General features: G+C 46.2%; 1 protein-coding gene and 1 long non-coding RNA gene across 2 annotated transcripts; both read right to left on the minus strand.

Moving 5' to 3' along the window:
- Positions 1-1271: 1271 nt before the first annotated feature.
- LOC133898614 (uncharacterized) lies at positions 1272-1956 on the minus strand. The gene is made up of 2 exons (XM_062339306.1): positions 1914-1956; positions 1272-1779 (listed from the first exon to the last, which is right to left on the minus strand). Exons 1-2 carry the CDS (start codon positions 1954-1956, stop codon positions 1277-1279), a joined length of 546 nt encoding a protein of 181 aa, XP_062195290.1. The 3' UTR covers positions 1272-1276.
- A 10738-nt stretch (positions 1957-12694) lies between these two features.
- Positions 12695-13614, minus strand: LOC133899205 (uncharacterized). The gene is made up of 2 exons (XR_009906324.1): positions 13156-13614; positions 12695-13042 (listed from the first exon to the last, which is right to left on the minus strand). It is a non-coding gene; the product is annotated as an uncharacterized LOC133899205 (long non-coding RNA).
- Between the last annotated feature and the right edge of the window lie 4357 nt (positions 13615-17971).

The raw sequence follows: 17971 nt of genomic DNA on the forward strand, positions 1-17971 counted from the left end.
ACCTTCTCTAGTCGGTTGTGATTGAGGGGGACTGTTAGAATTTGTATTCTTGATAACGTTCAGTGGAATCTGTTGTAGGTGTGCGTGTGATAGCATATGTATAGCGCGGTGACCACGCCCTGTGAGCGAGTCGTGATCGCATATGCAGGCAAGGAGCTGTAGCCTGTAGGCGCCCCTGTAAATCAGATCATAACCGATCGTGTACATGCTGTAATTCGACTATAAATGGAGACCAAGATCCTCAATGGATCGGTACGTTCGTCAATTCATTTCTCTCGTCAACCCTTCTGGAAACCTTGCGCCGGTGGCAGAAACCAAAGGTCTCGTCAGTGATCACTGACATTGAAAGTGGTGTTGCCACCGTCGCGGCAGAGGAAGTGCAGACACCCGCTTAAGAAAACAGCCGGCTTCTTCTCCTCCACCCAACATAAGGGAGGCTATTGAGCATCAGGCCTCCAGTATGCAGGCGTGTCGAGGACTAACACCTCGCAGCTTGTGGAGGTCACCATGCCATTTTCAACTTCAGGGTAGCTGAACAAGCGCACAACTTTGTATGCGCGCCTCGTTCCGCAGTAACCAAGGCCAGAAGATACCTCCAAGAAGAACAGCGGCGGGTGAGTTTCAAACAGTTTATACCGCCAAATCATCTTCAACGGCGCCTCGCTGTCCGGGAGACGCAAGACCGCACCGGTGGAAGGGTTGCAGACCGCATCAGGACGACTGGACGAGGACGCTGCAGGCCTTGGTGAGAGGCACGGCCGCCCCTTACGGGAAGCTGTCAGGCATGAGCTTCTCGACCGGACCACCCCCGGGCCGCCAGAAGTAGAGGTGGCCGTCGTAGGACAACACCGGGGTGAGGAGCAGCGTGGGGCGGCCCCCCCGGTTGGCCCGGCGAGCGTGGAGGCCGACGAAGTGGGCCGAAGAGAGCGCAGCGCGCCACGCACGGGACACGCAGCGGAAGCGCCCGGCCGACTTGGCCGGCCGCTTCTGAATTCCAGTTCCATCTGCTTCTGAATTACGGTTCCAGCTCCTGAACAAGGTTCCACTTCTCATATTCTTTGCTCTTTTTTCCTTGACATGCATGGACAATCGTCTTTGCTTAAACACATGACTTCATCGTGATTCGGACATGCATCCCCACGAGATTCCGCTTTCCCTTTTTATTTCGCAGTACATTCAGTCACTAATTTACATCAGATATGCAGCAAGGGATTTGTGTTAATCCTTTTCAGCTAGGTAGTATTGGATTGGCATCAGACATGCTTGTACAATTCGTTCAGCCTCTTGTCCTCACGATGGTAATCGTGCCCCTCCCCGCGGTGTGGAGCCTGGTGAAGCCGGCCACCGTTTTGCCCGACGGGGCCAGCCGGTTGCCGACCGACACCCGCGGGGCGCACGCGAACTCCCCCACCGGGTGCCGCACGGGGCGGGCCGGCGGCGTGAGGATCCACTCGTTGATGTCCGCGAGCGTCACGGCGCCGTCCGCACCGCCGGGTTTCACCGCGGTGAACGGGTGCGCCACTGTCCCGGCACCGGCGGTGCACGACGCCTTCCTGCTCCTCTTGTTGCTATCGCCGCACCCGGTTTCTGGCGCCTGACGCTTGGACGAACAGTTGGCGCGAGTGGGTTGAAGCTGGCCGCTACCGGTGTCGCTGACCCGTGGACCCTCGTTGCTGTGGGGCGACGAAGAACTGCGAGGCTCTGCTTCTGGCCGTGCCAGAGTTTTGTCACTGAGTGTGGGCCCCGTTGCCGAAATGGAGCTGAGAGTGAAACGATCGTCTGCAGAAACACATTACTCTGTTGTTTAAAACAAGCAAAATTGATGGATTTCAAACATGAAAAATCTAAAAAAAATTCTTTTCGTGAGAAGTTTGCAGCGTTGTACTTCCTGCCTAGCTGATACTCTAAGTTACACAAGATGCATTGTGCTGCTAATCTTTGAGTGAGCCCAGACATAAATTTCAGAACCGCCGTGATTATTTAATAATCATCACAGTCTGTCCTAGTTGCTTGGAACCGTACCACTATGAAATGAATGAGAAATTGTAGTACCAAAGTCCTTGGTTAGAGTGAAAAAGGGTGAGTATAAACTAAGCTAAGTCAAAACTGAGCAAACCAGCTCCCGAATCCTACGTTGGGAAGATGCAGTACTCGTCTCCTTCAGAGTGCAGCAGGAACTGAAGCCCAGGACCTGCTCCTCGTCCAAGTCCCATAAACTCTGAAGAGGTAAGAAGTGAGCAACGATCGATCGGGAAAGCAAACACCATGATTCACGGGATTTAATTGCGGCATCCATGTGAATGTTAACATGGCAAGCTTGCACACTCACTTGGAGTAGTTCTTCCAGCTCCCCGGGCATCACCACCGCATCCTGCGGCAAGCCGGTGGCCGCAGTTGACGCCTCGAACGAGGATGGCTCCATGCCTAGTATACATGACAATAAACGAGTGACATACCTCTCATGGAATGATGGACGGGCTGCAGATGCGGTGCAGATACCTAGCATAGTATATACATGCTGCAGATGCAGTGTGACACCTACATTCGGGGATGAAGAGCTCGAGCTCATGCTCGTGGATATCAGGATCGCCGGCACCAACTCCCGCTGTTCCTGGACCGAAGTACCTGAGCTGTGGTTCCCATTCAAAGAGGAAGCAGCTGCTGGTGCTGGAACCCAAGCTTCTGCATGCCATGGTGTCCAAAGGCCACCAGGCCTGCCTCCCGTGCAGCTCTCTTTCTTAGGCTGTCGCCATGGGAAATAGTAGGTAACTACAGTAGCAAACTAGCAGTAGTGGACTGGTGGGGAAGAGAGACCGCAATCTGCGAATGTCAGACTGAGAGAGCGAGGAGGGGTGCCATGCGTGCTTAAATAGGAGGGCTTTTGGGAGGCCGGCCTAAAGGCGAAAGGGAGTGTCTGTGTGTACACTGCAGGGCATGTCGAGCACTGCAGGGCATGTCGAGCACGGTTAGTCAGGGGACGAGGAAAAAGAAGGCGTGGAAATTTTGCAAAGGGTAAAGGGGGCAACGAGCCAACGAAAGCGGCTTTGTCGTGCTGTGACTCTTCAACATTTCACTCTTTCCCTGTCTCTCCGTTCCAAGTCCTCCCTTTTTTTTGAATCTTTTCAGTTGATTACAATGCGATTATGCGAAGCTGGAGCCGGTTTGTTGAATTCGGATGTTGTTTTGGCCAAAACCTCTGAGAAAACCTAATAAAATTTATAGGAATGAGATTAATGACTAGAGGGGAGTGCACAAGCGTCTCAATAATTTTTTAAAAATCGATGATCTTCTCCTATTTGGATCACTCAATACTCCTCAAAACTCAAGCAGAAGTAAAAATATAGAGAAGTTTTAACAAGAGAAATTGAGACAATACGACTCCACTGATGATATATGAACCATAGATTCTATTTAAGATCAATACATATGTCTTAGTACTTGAAAGATCATAACTTGCAAAGAAACAAGAAAAGATGAACACCGAGCAACGAAACTGTCCAAATTGATTGTCTAGAAGCAAAAGAATTCAAGACCTCATCACATAAGTATGTGTATGTGAATTTAGATGCCTCTAGCAACAAGAAGAATGATCTCATAAGGTGCTGAAATTTCAGCCAAAAATCAAAACAAAAGTCAAATCCGGAAACCGAAAAATTTACAAACTTGCAAGAGAACCAATAGAGTGAAACTAGAAGGATGTAAGCACAATAACATAAAGAAAAATAAATTTTATTACAGCAGAGATCAGCCCTATTTTAACAGATTATAAAGATTTTTTCTCACATACTCTCACCTAATACATAAGCTAAACATTCATCTTTCTCTCCTTAAAAACCTAGCACAATGCTGTCATATGGATGGCACAAAAGGCTCATAATGGTTGTTTCATCTCGTCCCATAGCCCTACCCCTATATTTATAAGCTCGGAAAACTTAACCACTAAGTTTTCTAGTTTTTTCCCAAAATAGCTCTCTCTTGTAATACACTCCTACCTACTACCGAGAGTATTTTAGTCTATTTTCTTCTCAATTCATCAGACGATCGTGGTGCATCCATGACTTAGCTTTACCTCAACGCAAGCTTCGTGATAGTACCACGTACTCCTCTAGTCCTCCCACGTTTTGAGGCCAAACCGCGAAACCCTAACACATTTCTCAAAGTGTAACTCCCCACTTGCTTACACTTTAAGCAAGCGCTCCAATGTCGATGCGTGTACTCTGTCTTGCGATCCTGACCGCCGATAAGTCTCTCTTGCTCCCAATCCCTTGGACCGTCTTGTTACTTGTATCGGCATCCTCTTCGCTTGACTTTGTCAACACGCCGTCTCCATCCGCCTTTCATGCTTTGCTTGACCTTCACGTGTTCAGCTAGGATCACTCTTGACTCTACCCAGCCTCCTTGATATTCCGGCACCAAGCACTCTGCTTGGCCCCAATCATCCCATTGTCGACTGCCAAGTTGCATCCATCACCTACATACTATGAGATAAGCAAACATATATCTCCAACTCTAATTACAGTTAGTCCATAATCAATATGCTCAAATAAAATTCCAAATCAATTCAAATCACATCAAAGCTCATGCAAAATCGAATATCATCGAACCAAATAAATACTAATATTAATCACTTAACACAAATAAACCAAGACACATTTCAACTTGGTTTCTCAAAATTGTTTCAATTCTCCCATGTTGAGTTATGCAAAACAAGGCTATGACTGCTGTTTGAGCACACATTTCAGAGATGCATATATATTTATTGGCAATATTTCAAAAAACGCTAGACCTTAGACGGGCAAAGTTCATGCAGATTAGGAAGAGGCTATATTGAAACCATGACCTTTACTTGGAAACCCACCCCCACCATCTCTTTCTACTCATGACTTTGGTCACACTTCTTCCATCAGTCGTCGTCACTATTTCCCTCCGTCTACTACTCCCTCTCCTTTTTGTACACGCCCTCTTAAACCACGGTTGAAGATCTAGTGGAAGTTCTAGACTGATGACGGAAGTTGCTTCAATAAGTGGTGCTGGAATTGGTGGTGGCGACAACAGGCTCTAGCTTAGCTCGAGTAAGCTTGACAACCACACAATGTAAATGCCCTTTCCCTGATAAGAGGTTGACAAAATCTCGAGTAAGCTTAAGCCCAGCTCAAAAAAGATGGTATCGTTCAATATAACATCTTCTATAAAGGTCAAGCTAGCTCAACTCGACAATAGGTGGAAAGCAAGTGAAGGAAAATCATGTATGAGTAAGTCAATCCTTAACCCCCACTATTCGAGCTTGAGCTTGTTGAGCTCGCAAGCTTTTGTTGAGACTCGAGCCCAGGCATTTTGAAGCTAGATTGCGATCCTCGAGCTTTCTCGACAACCTTACGTAAAAACCCTAAACCCAAATCGCCTTGCCCACTCAACTTCGCCTCGAGCTTCTCACTCGCCTTGGATTGGTTTGGACCACCAAGTCCTAAGTCTCTTGTTGAGGCTCGCAAGTTTTTGTTTAGACTCGAGCCCAGACATTTTGAAGCTAGATTGCGATCATCGAGCTTTCTCAACAACCTTACGTAAAAACCCTAAACCCAAATCGCCTTTCCCACTCAACTTCGCCTTGAGCTTCTCACTCGCCTTGGATTGGTTTGGACCACCAAGTCCTAAGTCTCTTGTTGAGGCTGCCAATGGCACGCTGCTTGATTTATAAAATTTCGCATCAATTTTTTCAAACAATATTTATTGATTCCAGAGGGTTCGACATGAAAGTGGTAGTGCTGATTTCTTAAACACTATTTATTGACTATGAAGGATTAAATATTAAAATTGTGAAAAAATGATGGAATGTAACCTTGACTATGTATCTACATCCATACCACTCTTTTTTCTTGTGGGAGACCGAATTATTGCTACTAGGGCGTGCATCATACAGCAAGGTGAGACAAACGGAGGAAAATGGGCCCCGCGACACAACCCGGGCTCAATCGGATCTTTTGGCTCGAACCAAAGCAACATGGCCCAATAGCGCTAGGTCAAAGGGAGAGTTTTATTATTTTTATATTTTTTAAATCAAAAAATTATAAATATATGTGTCTATTTTAAAAAATTACAAATCTTGACTCATGCCGCCTATTGGAAGGGCGACATGGAGCTATCGGGCGTTGGAAAGGTGACAGGTCGACATGGTATGCCAGCGTGAACAAGCATGGCTACTTGTCGCCCACTAAATGAGGGAAAGATAGTTGTATTTTTTTCAATGCAATTAGGATTGATTTTAAAAAATGATATATTTTTAGAATTGATTGTTTTTGAGATATTTAACATCACAGTGGTGACGGATTGGTTGGTTGAAGTCCTATGTCGTGATGCTGATGTAACAGTTGGTTGGAGTCCTATGTCGCGATACTGACGGAGGAATGAAGCCTGGATAATAAACCGGATGTAGGATAGTAACATAGTAGAATAACATATGATACACACAACGTAGTCCATAAACTACTCCCTAAATATGTCATCGCTTGGGGATGATCCCCCTATGCTATAAGGTTGTGGCACCCTGCAACCTCGTGCTTTCATGTGGTCCACTGAGTAAGTAAGCGGGTCGATCATGATGACTATCTACGAAGGCTGGCCATTGAGAGCTGGCATCGCGTACTCATCCTGGGTATGTTGTGTGCCTACGGGAGGAGCGCCGCCAAGCCGCCAAGCTAGGAGGGCTCGATCTCATCCTACGTATCACCCAAGCCGTTGAAGGTGTCAAATCCAGCCGATGTATCCTTCGTTCTCTCCCTGATGACCTACTTTAGGTACTCCATCGATGCCTTGATGTCATCATAATCTGCGAATTCTACAAGTGGTTTACAGAGCAAAAACATTTAGCACGAATGTACATCATGAGCCGATCAAGCAGCATGGTTCAATAAGCAACGTCCTCAATGGACCTACAACTGAACATCTTCAAGATCTTCTGCGCCTTCTCATAGATCTTACGGAACACCCCACATGTTTTGGAGGTAGGAACATCTATCCTACTATCTAGACTCGACATTAGTAGCAGCCTCCATTAAGATCTGATACACGTGGTCCCTCTAGGGAAAAAAATGTTAGAGAGGATGAACATGGTTCTTTATTAGTTAAATCAAGAGCACAATTGATGTTTGTACTGAAGAAACATACCACCAAAGATTGAGTCCGGTCCTTGTGCACCGAGTAAGTGTTCCGTACGTGAGGCGCATGAGTCAGCACCTTGGACGGTGTCTACGTCACATGGGTCTGCGTCTGAGGTAGAAACTAGGCGACGTACTTCATGAATGCCTCCTCACAGTGTGGTAGGTTCTCGTCAAGCACATCCCCTGCTTCATTATCTCAGCCTGCTATCCACAGCGGAATACGTGGCGCCCGCATGGTGACGATGTACCCTTCCGTGACATCTTGCAATATGAGTTAATTTACTTGTGTGTGACTGGAGATTGAAAATAATGCATAGTACAATTTACATGTGCACATGAGCAGGCATGATCTCGGGGGGGGGGGGAGGGGGTAGGAGAACTGCTGGTACTGACCAAACTGATGCATCACCCGATGCGTCGCGTAGTCCTCAACAAATACCTTGAATACAATGGCCTTTCTTGTACAACCAGTACTCCCTGTCCCGCATGCGCAATGAAAATAGTCCATAGGAGCACACACGACTACATCATTGTAGGTGTATGGGGTCCACCTCACGTCGCTGGCCATGAGATCATCAAACCGAGCTGTGAAATCTAGGTACGCCCTGTGCATATGGGCGCTAGCCCATCTTAACTGAGTAAAGAAGGCTTGTTGGACTAACAAATTAATATATTAAACGTAGGCACAACAGAGATCTTACCCATCGTCGGCACCCACAATGAACCCATTGTGGGTCCATCCACACTATCCGACATCATGTCTTAGGGGATGTGGTCCACTACTGGTCGATCAATGGTGAATCGCTCGTATGACCACAACTAGAGAAGAATTGGGCAACCTGTGAAGATGGTGCAAAAATCCACCTTCATGAAGGCCTCTCATAGACCCTTGTTGGTCATGGTTAGCACAACGGAAGCCCAACTGTACTGGGGGACCTCTCCCAGTCCGACGTCGGCTATCTCCATGTTGTATGGGATCAAGATCTTCAAGACTAATTTGTCATGGGTGGCGGTGAATATGATCCACCCGAATAGCCACAACAAGTAGGCCTTCAAGTGACTAGAAATGGCATCATCATCCACCTCGGGATGGATGTAATCCGCCTATCAGTTAGAAAATTAAAAGCATTAAGCACATAAAAGAGAAAGATTAAGCACGTGAAGAAACATCAGATAAGTAATGTACCATGAATTAGAGTAGAAACCTCTTCGTAGGTCCATACGTCTTGTAACAGAGTAACGCTATGTACTGGGGGCACCATCCCTCTGGATAATGGCACTGAACCATGCTAGGATATCGTCATCGCTAGAAGGGACCTACATCCCTCGAACCCACCGCTTGGCCCGTGCAGGATAGGTCAAGCAGGAGCTAGACATCCTAGTATAGGCGTCATCTCCCCACACGAAAGATGGAACATGTGCGTCTTCGGCCTTTACCTATCCACTAGTGCAGCGAGCAAGGCATGACCAAAACTAAACCGCCATGCGAACTCTACTCGCCCAAGCCCCGTGTTCACCTCGACAAGCATGCAGATCGGCAGAAGCCCAGCCCCGTGCAACCTACAAACAAAATATAATGTAAGTTAAAGTACCACACAAACACCAGAAGCACGCGAAGGAAATGAATGGCAAATCTGTGGATCCAACGCTCGTCCAACCTCATGAGCTTGTCTGGAACCAACAATCAGAGTACTGGGAGCTCAGCCGCCTTAACGATGATCAAGTACGAGTGATGCCTTTCATCCATGCGTGGGTCAAGCAGGTCTGGGTGGTCGGCAGCCATACCGACCCACCATCATTGCTGTAAAAAAAATATAGAATAATAATACAACTCTCCAAAAAAAACCTAAGTCCAACAGTTATAACTATCTAAAAAACTACGTCCAATAATAACAACTATCCCTAAAAAGTATACATGCAACAATTACAGCTATCCCTAAACAACTAAGATCTACCGTTACAACTATCTCTAAAAAACTAGGTTCGACAGTTACAATTATCCCTAAAAACCTACATCCAATCGTTACAACTATCTAATAAACTATGTCTAACAGTTGTGTTACGTTGCTATCAAAACCTATACCTAAAAAACCTAGGTCTAATATAACTAAATCATAGATCTATTCCTAAACTATATCCAAAATTAGATCCAATGGCTAGCCTAGCTAGGTTGTAAAAAAAACTACTAAGATAAGAATATTTACTTTCACCAAAGATAGATTTTGGCAGGACTTCACTACTTTCTCTCCCCTCCCCTCCCCTCTCCTCTCCTCTCCTCTCCTCTCCCTATCTCTCTTCTTGCGTGTGGTGAAAACAACAAATGAGCACGGTAACCCGTGTGAGGCCAGCTACGCTGCTTTATACCACAATTTGTCGCACATTAGAAGAGCGACAGATAACATGTCGCCCATTCAATGGACAACAGGTCGGTAATGTATGATGTGCTTGCCACAATGAACTAGTAAACTGTTGGAAGGCTACTAACATCTCCTGTCGCCCGTTAGAAGGACGACAAGTTGATTGTCATGCTGTCCTTCCAACAGACTATAGAAATCTAGATTTGTAATATTTCAAAATAAATGCATATATTTGCAATTTTATTTAAAAAAAAAATCCGTAAAAGGGGAACCAAGTTTTTCCATGTCATAATTCGTGTGGTCAATTTCTAAAAAAAAATGGTTTTTACAAAATTGCTCATGCACACAGTCATCCTTTCTACATACTACAGAGATCACAATACTGCACACTCGCACATTGTACGCATAATCGTATTTGCAGTTGTACGTACCAGAATTCAACTCATAATGGTGATTTCAAATATTCTGACTCACCATACGTGTACCATATACGTGTCGGAAAGCTAAAGCACGCTTGCTCGGAATACGCAATTATGGTCTATTGCATTATTGGCATCTGTTCCGTGCCATGAAAAGCTTGTGGTATCATTCTATTGGTGGGTAATTTCTGAATTCGCATTTGAAGTGTTGCAAACGGAGAAACGGGCCCACGGTTATCTTGATGTATGCTAGCTCAAATCCATGTATACTTCCTCCATCTCAAATATAAGCTGATTGTCCTAAGTCAAGTTTTTTTTATGTTTGACCATCAATTTAAAAACGTATAAATTAACAACCTAAGGTCGATATTACTAAATTTATTATGAGAAATACTTTTATAGTATATAACTATTTTTATTTAAAATAATATATTTTTATAGATATTGTAGTCAATGTCTTAATAAATTTATATTTCGGAGCGGAGGAAGTACGTAAAAAGAAGCGTCTGAAAACACAGGCTACGAGCCTGCTGCTACTGTCTGCAGTGTGCGAACTTTAACCGCTTTTGCTCTGGTAAATGCAATCCTAGTTCCACGAAAATCTAAGGGCCAGCATGTCTGCAGCCTTTGCCATCATGACACTATTTCGACCTATGTAGCAATGGCAACAGTAAATTTTTTGGTTTGGATTTGATAATAATCAGTCCAATGCTTTATATCCGTAGCTAGTTGAGTCGAATTTTGAGCTGTTAAGTTGTACTAACTGGTACCTCCAAATTGTAGTCAGAAATGGTATGGCAATCAGTGTTACGCAGATACCCGAGTCAAAAAGTTTTTTTCGTCAGACACTTGATCCATGTTAGTCTCGAAGTGCTATTGGTTGGGTTGAAATAACTAGGAAGAGAAGCACGCTTCGTTGTGCCAGCTGTATATGTGTGTTTTGATTGGACAGCGAGTGAGAGAGAGGCGAAGAGGAAGACTAGACAAGGAAGAGGGGATCTTTGGTGGCAGCTCCTCGATCGGGCAACTGGCTGGTTAGATCCGAACGAACTGGGCCTGAGGTCGCGGCGGGGTTTGCTAGTGACCGAGTGACGTCGATGGTGAGCATGTGCGCATGGATGTAGGGTGTCGAACCAGGGAGGAAGACCGACCGGGGAAGAGGGGATAAGATAGAGATGCAGAGTAGGGTTAGGGTCCTGTTGACCTAGTCAAAATTGATCTTGGTCAAGGGCAAGCTCGAACAGAGGTCGTGACTGAACAATGTGACATGGCTTCACTGGTGGCAAGCGGTTGCATGACTAAGAAATCTTATGATACCGAAAGTTTTAATATGGTGTAAGGCTCCAGTTTGAGGCATTAGCTGCAGTTGGTAGTGATTGGCACATAGCTGATGGCAAGCATGGTAACGTGGTTATTTGGCCATGCGTGGAGAAGAGGAATGAAGGCACGAGACAATGGGGAAAATGGGTGATGAGGTTCACCTTGACACCAAGGATTTCGCTGGAGCATGTGTTGGCGTAGAGGAAGGCTGAAGCAGCGAATTCGCCGTTGGGGTCGAGGAGGAACCTGCCGGGGTCGGGGAAGAAAGTCGTGGCCGAGCTCAAATCCGGCGGGGATTCGGTAATTGAAGGCGAGATTCAGCGAAGAAGACCTTGAAGAAGCTTCCCCAAGCTCTGGTGCGGCTAGGACGACTAAACAATGGCGGGTGCACATGGATTTCACATGGTGGTAGGGCTTCCGCTGTTCTGCTCATGGGGGGGGGGGGGGGGATGGCACGGCTGCTAGATCTCGCTGGAGCACGTGTTGGTGCAAAGGAGGGCTAAAGCAGTGAGTTCGCCGGTGCGGTCGAGGAGGAAGTTGCCTAGGTCGAGGAAGAGAGGCGCAGGCAAGCTCGAATCCTCAGCAAAGGAGGCATCGTGAATATTTGGGCCAGTGACTGGAGTGTGCTGAGGCAGGTGCCGGATGTCTCTAGGCTTCAAGCGAGGAGCTATAGTGGATGGATGCCCTAGGAGTTCGTTGAATCTTGGAGCTTTAGGATATAAGATATATTTACTGAGTCTGGCACCTGAATTCGTGGAGAACTTCAACACCCGAATACTGCATGCATAAGTGACGTGTTCTAAACCAAACCAAATCAAATTCGAATCAAGATATTTGTGAACGTGACGTAGTGAACCGCATGCGGTACTACTGAGCCAATTTCATTGCATCTCATGACTTCCATTGTTGGCACTTGGTAGTAAATTGACCCATTTTGCCCTTTGAGCACGTGTGCGCCGTGATTTTTCCCCCCTTTTCTTCTTTGGTGGACATGCTACTGGTCTCTGAACCTTAGAATGGAAATGAATGGAAACGGTCGGAAAAAACTCCAACCATTTTTACTTTTACATTTTTTTTCTCGAGAACGAAATTAAAAACGAGAAAGCTGAAAACAGGTACAAATCCAGAAAATTCGGGATATCAAAAACAAACCAATCTAAACGAAAACACACCCGTCGAGAACCGATAATTGAAACCAGAAACACCTGAACTTAAAACCATGATTTGTAGTGTTATTGCCCAGTTTTCTTCCCGCTCCCGAGACTTCCGTGATTCGTGAATTACTTACTGTTCAGTCTAAGTTCAGCCAGAATTAACTTCGTTGAACAATATGAAACTTTGGTTGTTGTGGGTTCAGATTCTGGAGCTGAGCCGTAACAGTCTCATATCTAAGATTTGGTCTTTATGTTCTGTTCATAAGCATTTAAAATGTAAGCTTCTCAGATGTGATTGTGATCGCCAAATTGATCGTTATACTGAAATAACTACAAGTATTTTGATGTTGTTCATAGAAACTGACACGTATGTCAAGCTAGTTGCAATAAGTTTTTGGATACCTGATGATACCTGATCAATAAGTTCTTGGATGTACTAACAGCTACAGGAAACTAGTTCTTGGCCTTTCCAAGTTTGAAGGCCTTTTCAGCAGGTTGTATGTGCATGCTTGAACATCATCAAAGGCCACATCAGTCTAGATGATTCTCTCATTCCTCTAAAAAAATCTAGATGGACGTGAACTTGTGATTGAACTGCTGAAGCCTGAAGCGTTGCAGCATTAGCCTGGCTGTAATAGCTGAACAAGGTCATAAAAGTGGATGTGCCCCGATTCAGATTCTTCATGCAGTTATATAAATACAACTGCAGATGCAGATACATGAGGATTCTAATGGTTGAGTGCAATTTCACCTCCCGCGGGCGGTTTCTTTGTGCTGCTCCATCCTTTGCTACACCCGGTCTACCGTACGAGCTTGGAGAGGATGGAGAGGACGAGGTCGTCAGGGAGCTCGTCCAGGTAGTCCGGCCCTCCCGCAAGCCGCTTCCGGTGCCCGCCGCCGGAGCACTCGCCGCCAACCGCCGACTGCCCCAACGACGCCCTCTTCCTCTTCTGCCACACGGCCACCGCGATCTTGCCGCCGCTGGATTAGAGAGACCCGCTCCTCGTCGCACGGTTCGTCCCAGCCGCGCGCCGGAGGTGAGGCAGGAGGAAACGACCGGACGAGACGAAGAGGAAAGAAACGCGGTGCGGGGCCGTGCGGTTCTTGTGTGGAAAAGGGAGAGCAAGCAAAGCAGGCGGCTGGCCGGAGCGGGCGGCGCGCAGGGCGCAGGTAGGGTTGGTTGGAGGCGGCGCCAGCCTCTAGCGCGGTGAACGGGTGAAGTTTGGGCTGGCCTGATAGGATGTGGGCTATTTGGGCTCAATTGAAAAACGGAAATCCAATGAGAAATTTCTGATTAAAAACGAAAATTTGAGAACCCAATTAAAAATGAAAATTCGAGAATACGGTCAGAAAAACAGTATAATCATTTTAAACTCCGTTTTTGAATTAATTATCCTGTTTTCATATAAGTCTAAAAAAATTTAAAACAATTGAAAAAAATGTAGAAAACGAATCAGGATTTATGTTGACCGTTTTCATCTCTACCTGTACCTAGCCAGGCCTAGCAAGGACCACCCAATAACAAGCCGGCAGGCTTTGTTCACACAGCCTAGCACGAATCCCAGCACACTGCCCATTTGCCCGTGACTAACAGCCCAAGCAAAAGCCACGGCTGTGTAAGCAAAACCGGTGGCCCAGTCGACAAAAATTGCACCACAGCACCAGCCCATCGATGCAAAATCTGAGGCCTAGTTTGACAACAAGTGCACCTTGATCCTGTCAGGTGAGTCGAGATTGAACACCACGAACAGCCGAAAGCTACACACACGGTACCACGCTAGGTAGCATTGAACCTGCAAGTGCCCAGCAAGCCATTAAGCTGGAGAACGACGCAAGGGCGGTCTCAAGCACTCTCCTGGTTTTCTATCGGCCCTGCGTCGCTCTAGGGACGGCTCAGGCGGACCTCAAGCCTCCTGCTGCAGGCTCCCTCCCTCCTCCATATACCTCGCTGAAGCCTGCATAGTTGTAACGACAGCGGCGACAGGGCTACATCCCTTCGAGACGGCAGCGGCATCCAAAGGTGGCGCAGTCTATGGTGACGATCGAACCTGCTCCGTGACGGCTTAATCCGGTGGCGGTAACGGCAACCAGGCAACGGTGGCGGTTGGTTCCGCATGGGGTTGTCTGGATCCGAGGCGGTGGCCGTCAGATAGGGTGACAGCGGTGGCGCTAGGGATGATGGCCTTGCGTGGGCGACGGCGGCCATGCGGCGCAGAGGAGTGCGGTGGGGTGGCCATGGGGCTAGGCGACCTGAGGTTCGGTGGTTGTCACGATGCATCCCGGTGGAGGCCGGTTGGTGTTCAGCGTGAGCGCAAGATGTTCATGGTGTGGGATGCTTCAGGCGAAAGCCTGGATTGGAGCTGCCGATGCTAGTGACAACGATGCTATTGGGCGTCGTTATCCTTTTCGGAGGCGTCGCGATGACATCCCTGTTTTTCTCCACCCTGAGACGATCCTCTGGGTGAAAACTTTGATCTCTTTCGAGATCAGGCAATGGCGGCTTCTTTGATATCGTGTCCTCCATGGAGACATTGCCTTGGAGTTTCTTGACCTATGCTAGCGGGAACTGATGTTGAGATTAACGGTGATGTGGATATGGGTCTGGGGTGATGATGAAATTTCGACCTCCTTAGAGCTACGCTTCATGCTTCATAGCAGGTGGCAAACAGTCTTGGTTCATCGTGTTGGCGTGGAGTCAAAGTTGCTACGTTGTTAGGGTGTGACAAAGTGACAATGATGACACACAATGCGTTTTTTTCTTGAGGCTGTTTTAGTGGTACCTATGTGCGTGTATGCATCGATAATGAGGCATATGTTGAGATCCGTCGTGAGAAGTCGGAGCTGTTATGTTGTTATTGTGATGAGCTTGACAACGATAACTTATGTCAGACCCCGTCATCTGTAGGTTGTGTGGTGCTAAGCCTCGAGTCTTAGCTACGCGGTTGTACAGTTTTCAAAGCCTGATTTTTCTTTATAAACTAGATCAACTTTGTTCTTCTTTAGTGAATTACAGGAGTTGCTCGCCCTTTTTTAAGGTTCTTTGAAAAATAAAGGGCGGGTCTCTTTTTTGTCTGACGGCCAAGCTTTTCATGGATCCTGTGGCGATGAGGTGATGCGATCGATCACATGGTCTGTTTCTAGCAAATTGGTGCCCGGTTTCCCTCACGGGAGGTCTCGATCGAACTGTGCCTGCCCTACAGCACGCCCCAGTCTCAGTCTGCATCTAATCTAGCAGCTGGAAGGGATTAGCCAGACTGATTAAGTGGTAGGATCCAACTAACCTCCTTCACTAGTGTTGGTCTGTCTTTGATGTGAAGAAACCAACGATAGCAATGGGGTTGATAATCATATAAATTGATAGAACCCGTCTAGGAAATAAGAATCAGCCGTCTAATCATAGAGATTGCAAGGTTGTTCTTCTAAACTCATTCGTCAGTTGCACAATGCACACAACCTGGTTGTGTCTCTCACATGCTGATATGATGCATGATCATGCCATATGGCATTGGGGCGTGAACATAGCTCAGTTGATTAGTGTCTTTATGGTGAAATCTGCCCACCCGATTTTAAATCTTAGACTTGACACCTGATTTTATATATAGCTCAGTTGATTAGGGTCCATAGCCGACGTGTGATGATGTCCGCAGCAGCAGGACGATGCAGAGTGAATGAGCATTGTGCGGAGGTGGCAGTGGCGACGCTGCAGGTGGTGTTTGAGTCTCTGGCATGGGCGAGATACATCGTTAATGTCACTAACTAGCAATTTTTGTATCGCTAACATCACTGATGTCACCAAACGAACAAAACAATTAAACTAGTAGTTTTTGCATTGCTCCTAAATTGTACTCTACGGTTGTAAAGTATGATCACATAGCTAAATTGCTAAACTGAACATAAATATTTTTCTATTAGACTAAACAAGTTCTTGAGTAAATGTACATGCTTCTAAACTTGATCGATAAAATTGGACTAAATACACTAACCGGCATTTCATCAAACAGCTTTAGTGCACCACGCTAACTGCCATTTTTTCCTCAATATCTTCTACAAATGGATGCAAATCCTACTAACAAATGATCCTAATTGGTGATCATGACCGTAATGATGCGAGTTGTACCTGCACAAATACAGGCAAATCCTAACAACAGGAACCCACACACACAATGCCGCTTGGCCTTGAGCTTCCACCTGTCATGGCCAACGACGCTTGGCGCTTGTCCCGGCCAGTGATTCTGTGACTCCGTGAGCCTTCAAATGATCTTGATGCCGCACGTCACCATTCGTCGTCACTGCAGGATGGCCTGGTGATGTAGGAGCCGGGACTCCAGTCATGTAGATAACGACAATGCCGTTCTAGGACTTGGTCTTCTTTGTGATGCGCGCAACAGAGAACTTAGGCATGGACTTGCCGATGAAGAAGGAAACCTCAGTGTCAGCCTTGTTCAGTTACACGCAGCACCACACCTAGGTCGCAATCAGGTCGATCGCGTGGACGGACAGCCTGACGACGGCCTAGCTGGGAGGGGGTGGAGGTGACTCGATGGTGGCGATGCACTGTTGGGCCTGGTAGGCTAGCACGGAGGGGGTGGAGGAGCCTGGACACCGGCAGCACGTGGTGCTGGTAGCGGCAGATTACACCAGTGCCTTCACGCGTTAGACAAATAGGGCACACACACGATGAAATGTTAACAATGAAAGATGTAATTACCCTCATGGGTATATGTGGCTTATTTCACAATTAACAAGATAATTACTAAATTACCTTAGCAAATGGGCGGTTAGATAAAATCTATGATATCTCTCACCAACTGGTATCATAGTACACTGTAAAGACCCTCTTATAAAATGGCTACATATATCTTATTCGTATATGACTCATGTACTGGAACTAGAAGGAAGATAGATATGTACAACTCCTACCAGATATGGAGCAAAGCAAAACTAGAGACATATGAAGTAGACATTTTGGTACCAAGTCTAGAACATAGATAGTTGACTTGCTCTCTGCCAGCACAGTATATTCGAATTTTGTTTCATTTTTAACATTTAAGAAGCAGGAACATCGACATTATGCTTAATTACTGTGCAAAAAGAAAACGATGTAGGTGAAAAGTAAAGGCAAACGAAAAGCATGTTGGACCATTTCTCTTCTTGTTGGGCAGTTGTTCGTAGTACTGATGATAACACATGGAATGTTTGTGCTTTAGAAGCTAGCTAAACCTAGTACTCATGTGCAGGTGCGTCGAACCGAAGTAGCTTTAGTTTGTTGCTTAACTGCAATCCATGCACCACTAGACAAGTGTAGGCCAAATAGAAAATACTAAACATATGTGCGTCACATCCTTTTGGATCGTCAGTAGTTTTGAAGGATCGACAAAGCAGATGGTAGATCTAGAGATGGTTTACACCTCACACTAAGGTAAGCACTAAGCAGTAAACTAGAAATGATGCTTAATTCGGAGTTGTATCAAGTTGTTTAACACATGCATGCTTGACTGAGTTCAGACTTACATATTCATTGCTAAGCTAGGACAGCATATAGTACTATCTTTTTTTTCTTAGCTTGT

The sequence above is a fragment of the Phragmites australis genome, chromosome 18 (assembly GCF_958298935.1).
Source record: "Phragmites australis chromosome 18, lpPhrAust1.1, whole genome shotgun sequence".
Lineage (NCBI taxonomy): Eukaryota > Viridiplantae > Streptophyta > Magnoliopsida > Poales > Poaceae > Phragmites > Phragmites australis.

Bases quoted from the DNA above. Each gene is read 5' to 3' on its own strand.
- LOC133898614 (XM_062339306.1), bottom strand. From the start codon at position 1,956: ATGTCTGGGCTCACTCAAAGATTAGCAGCACAATGCATCTTGT. The intron at 1,780-1,913 runs GTAACTTAGAGT...GTGTTTCTGCAG, and splicing joins AGCAGCACAATGCATCTTGT to ACGATCGTTTCACTCTCAGC.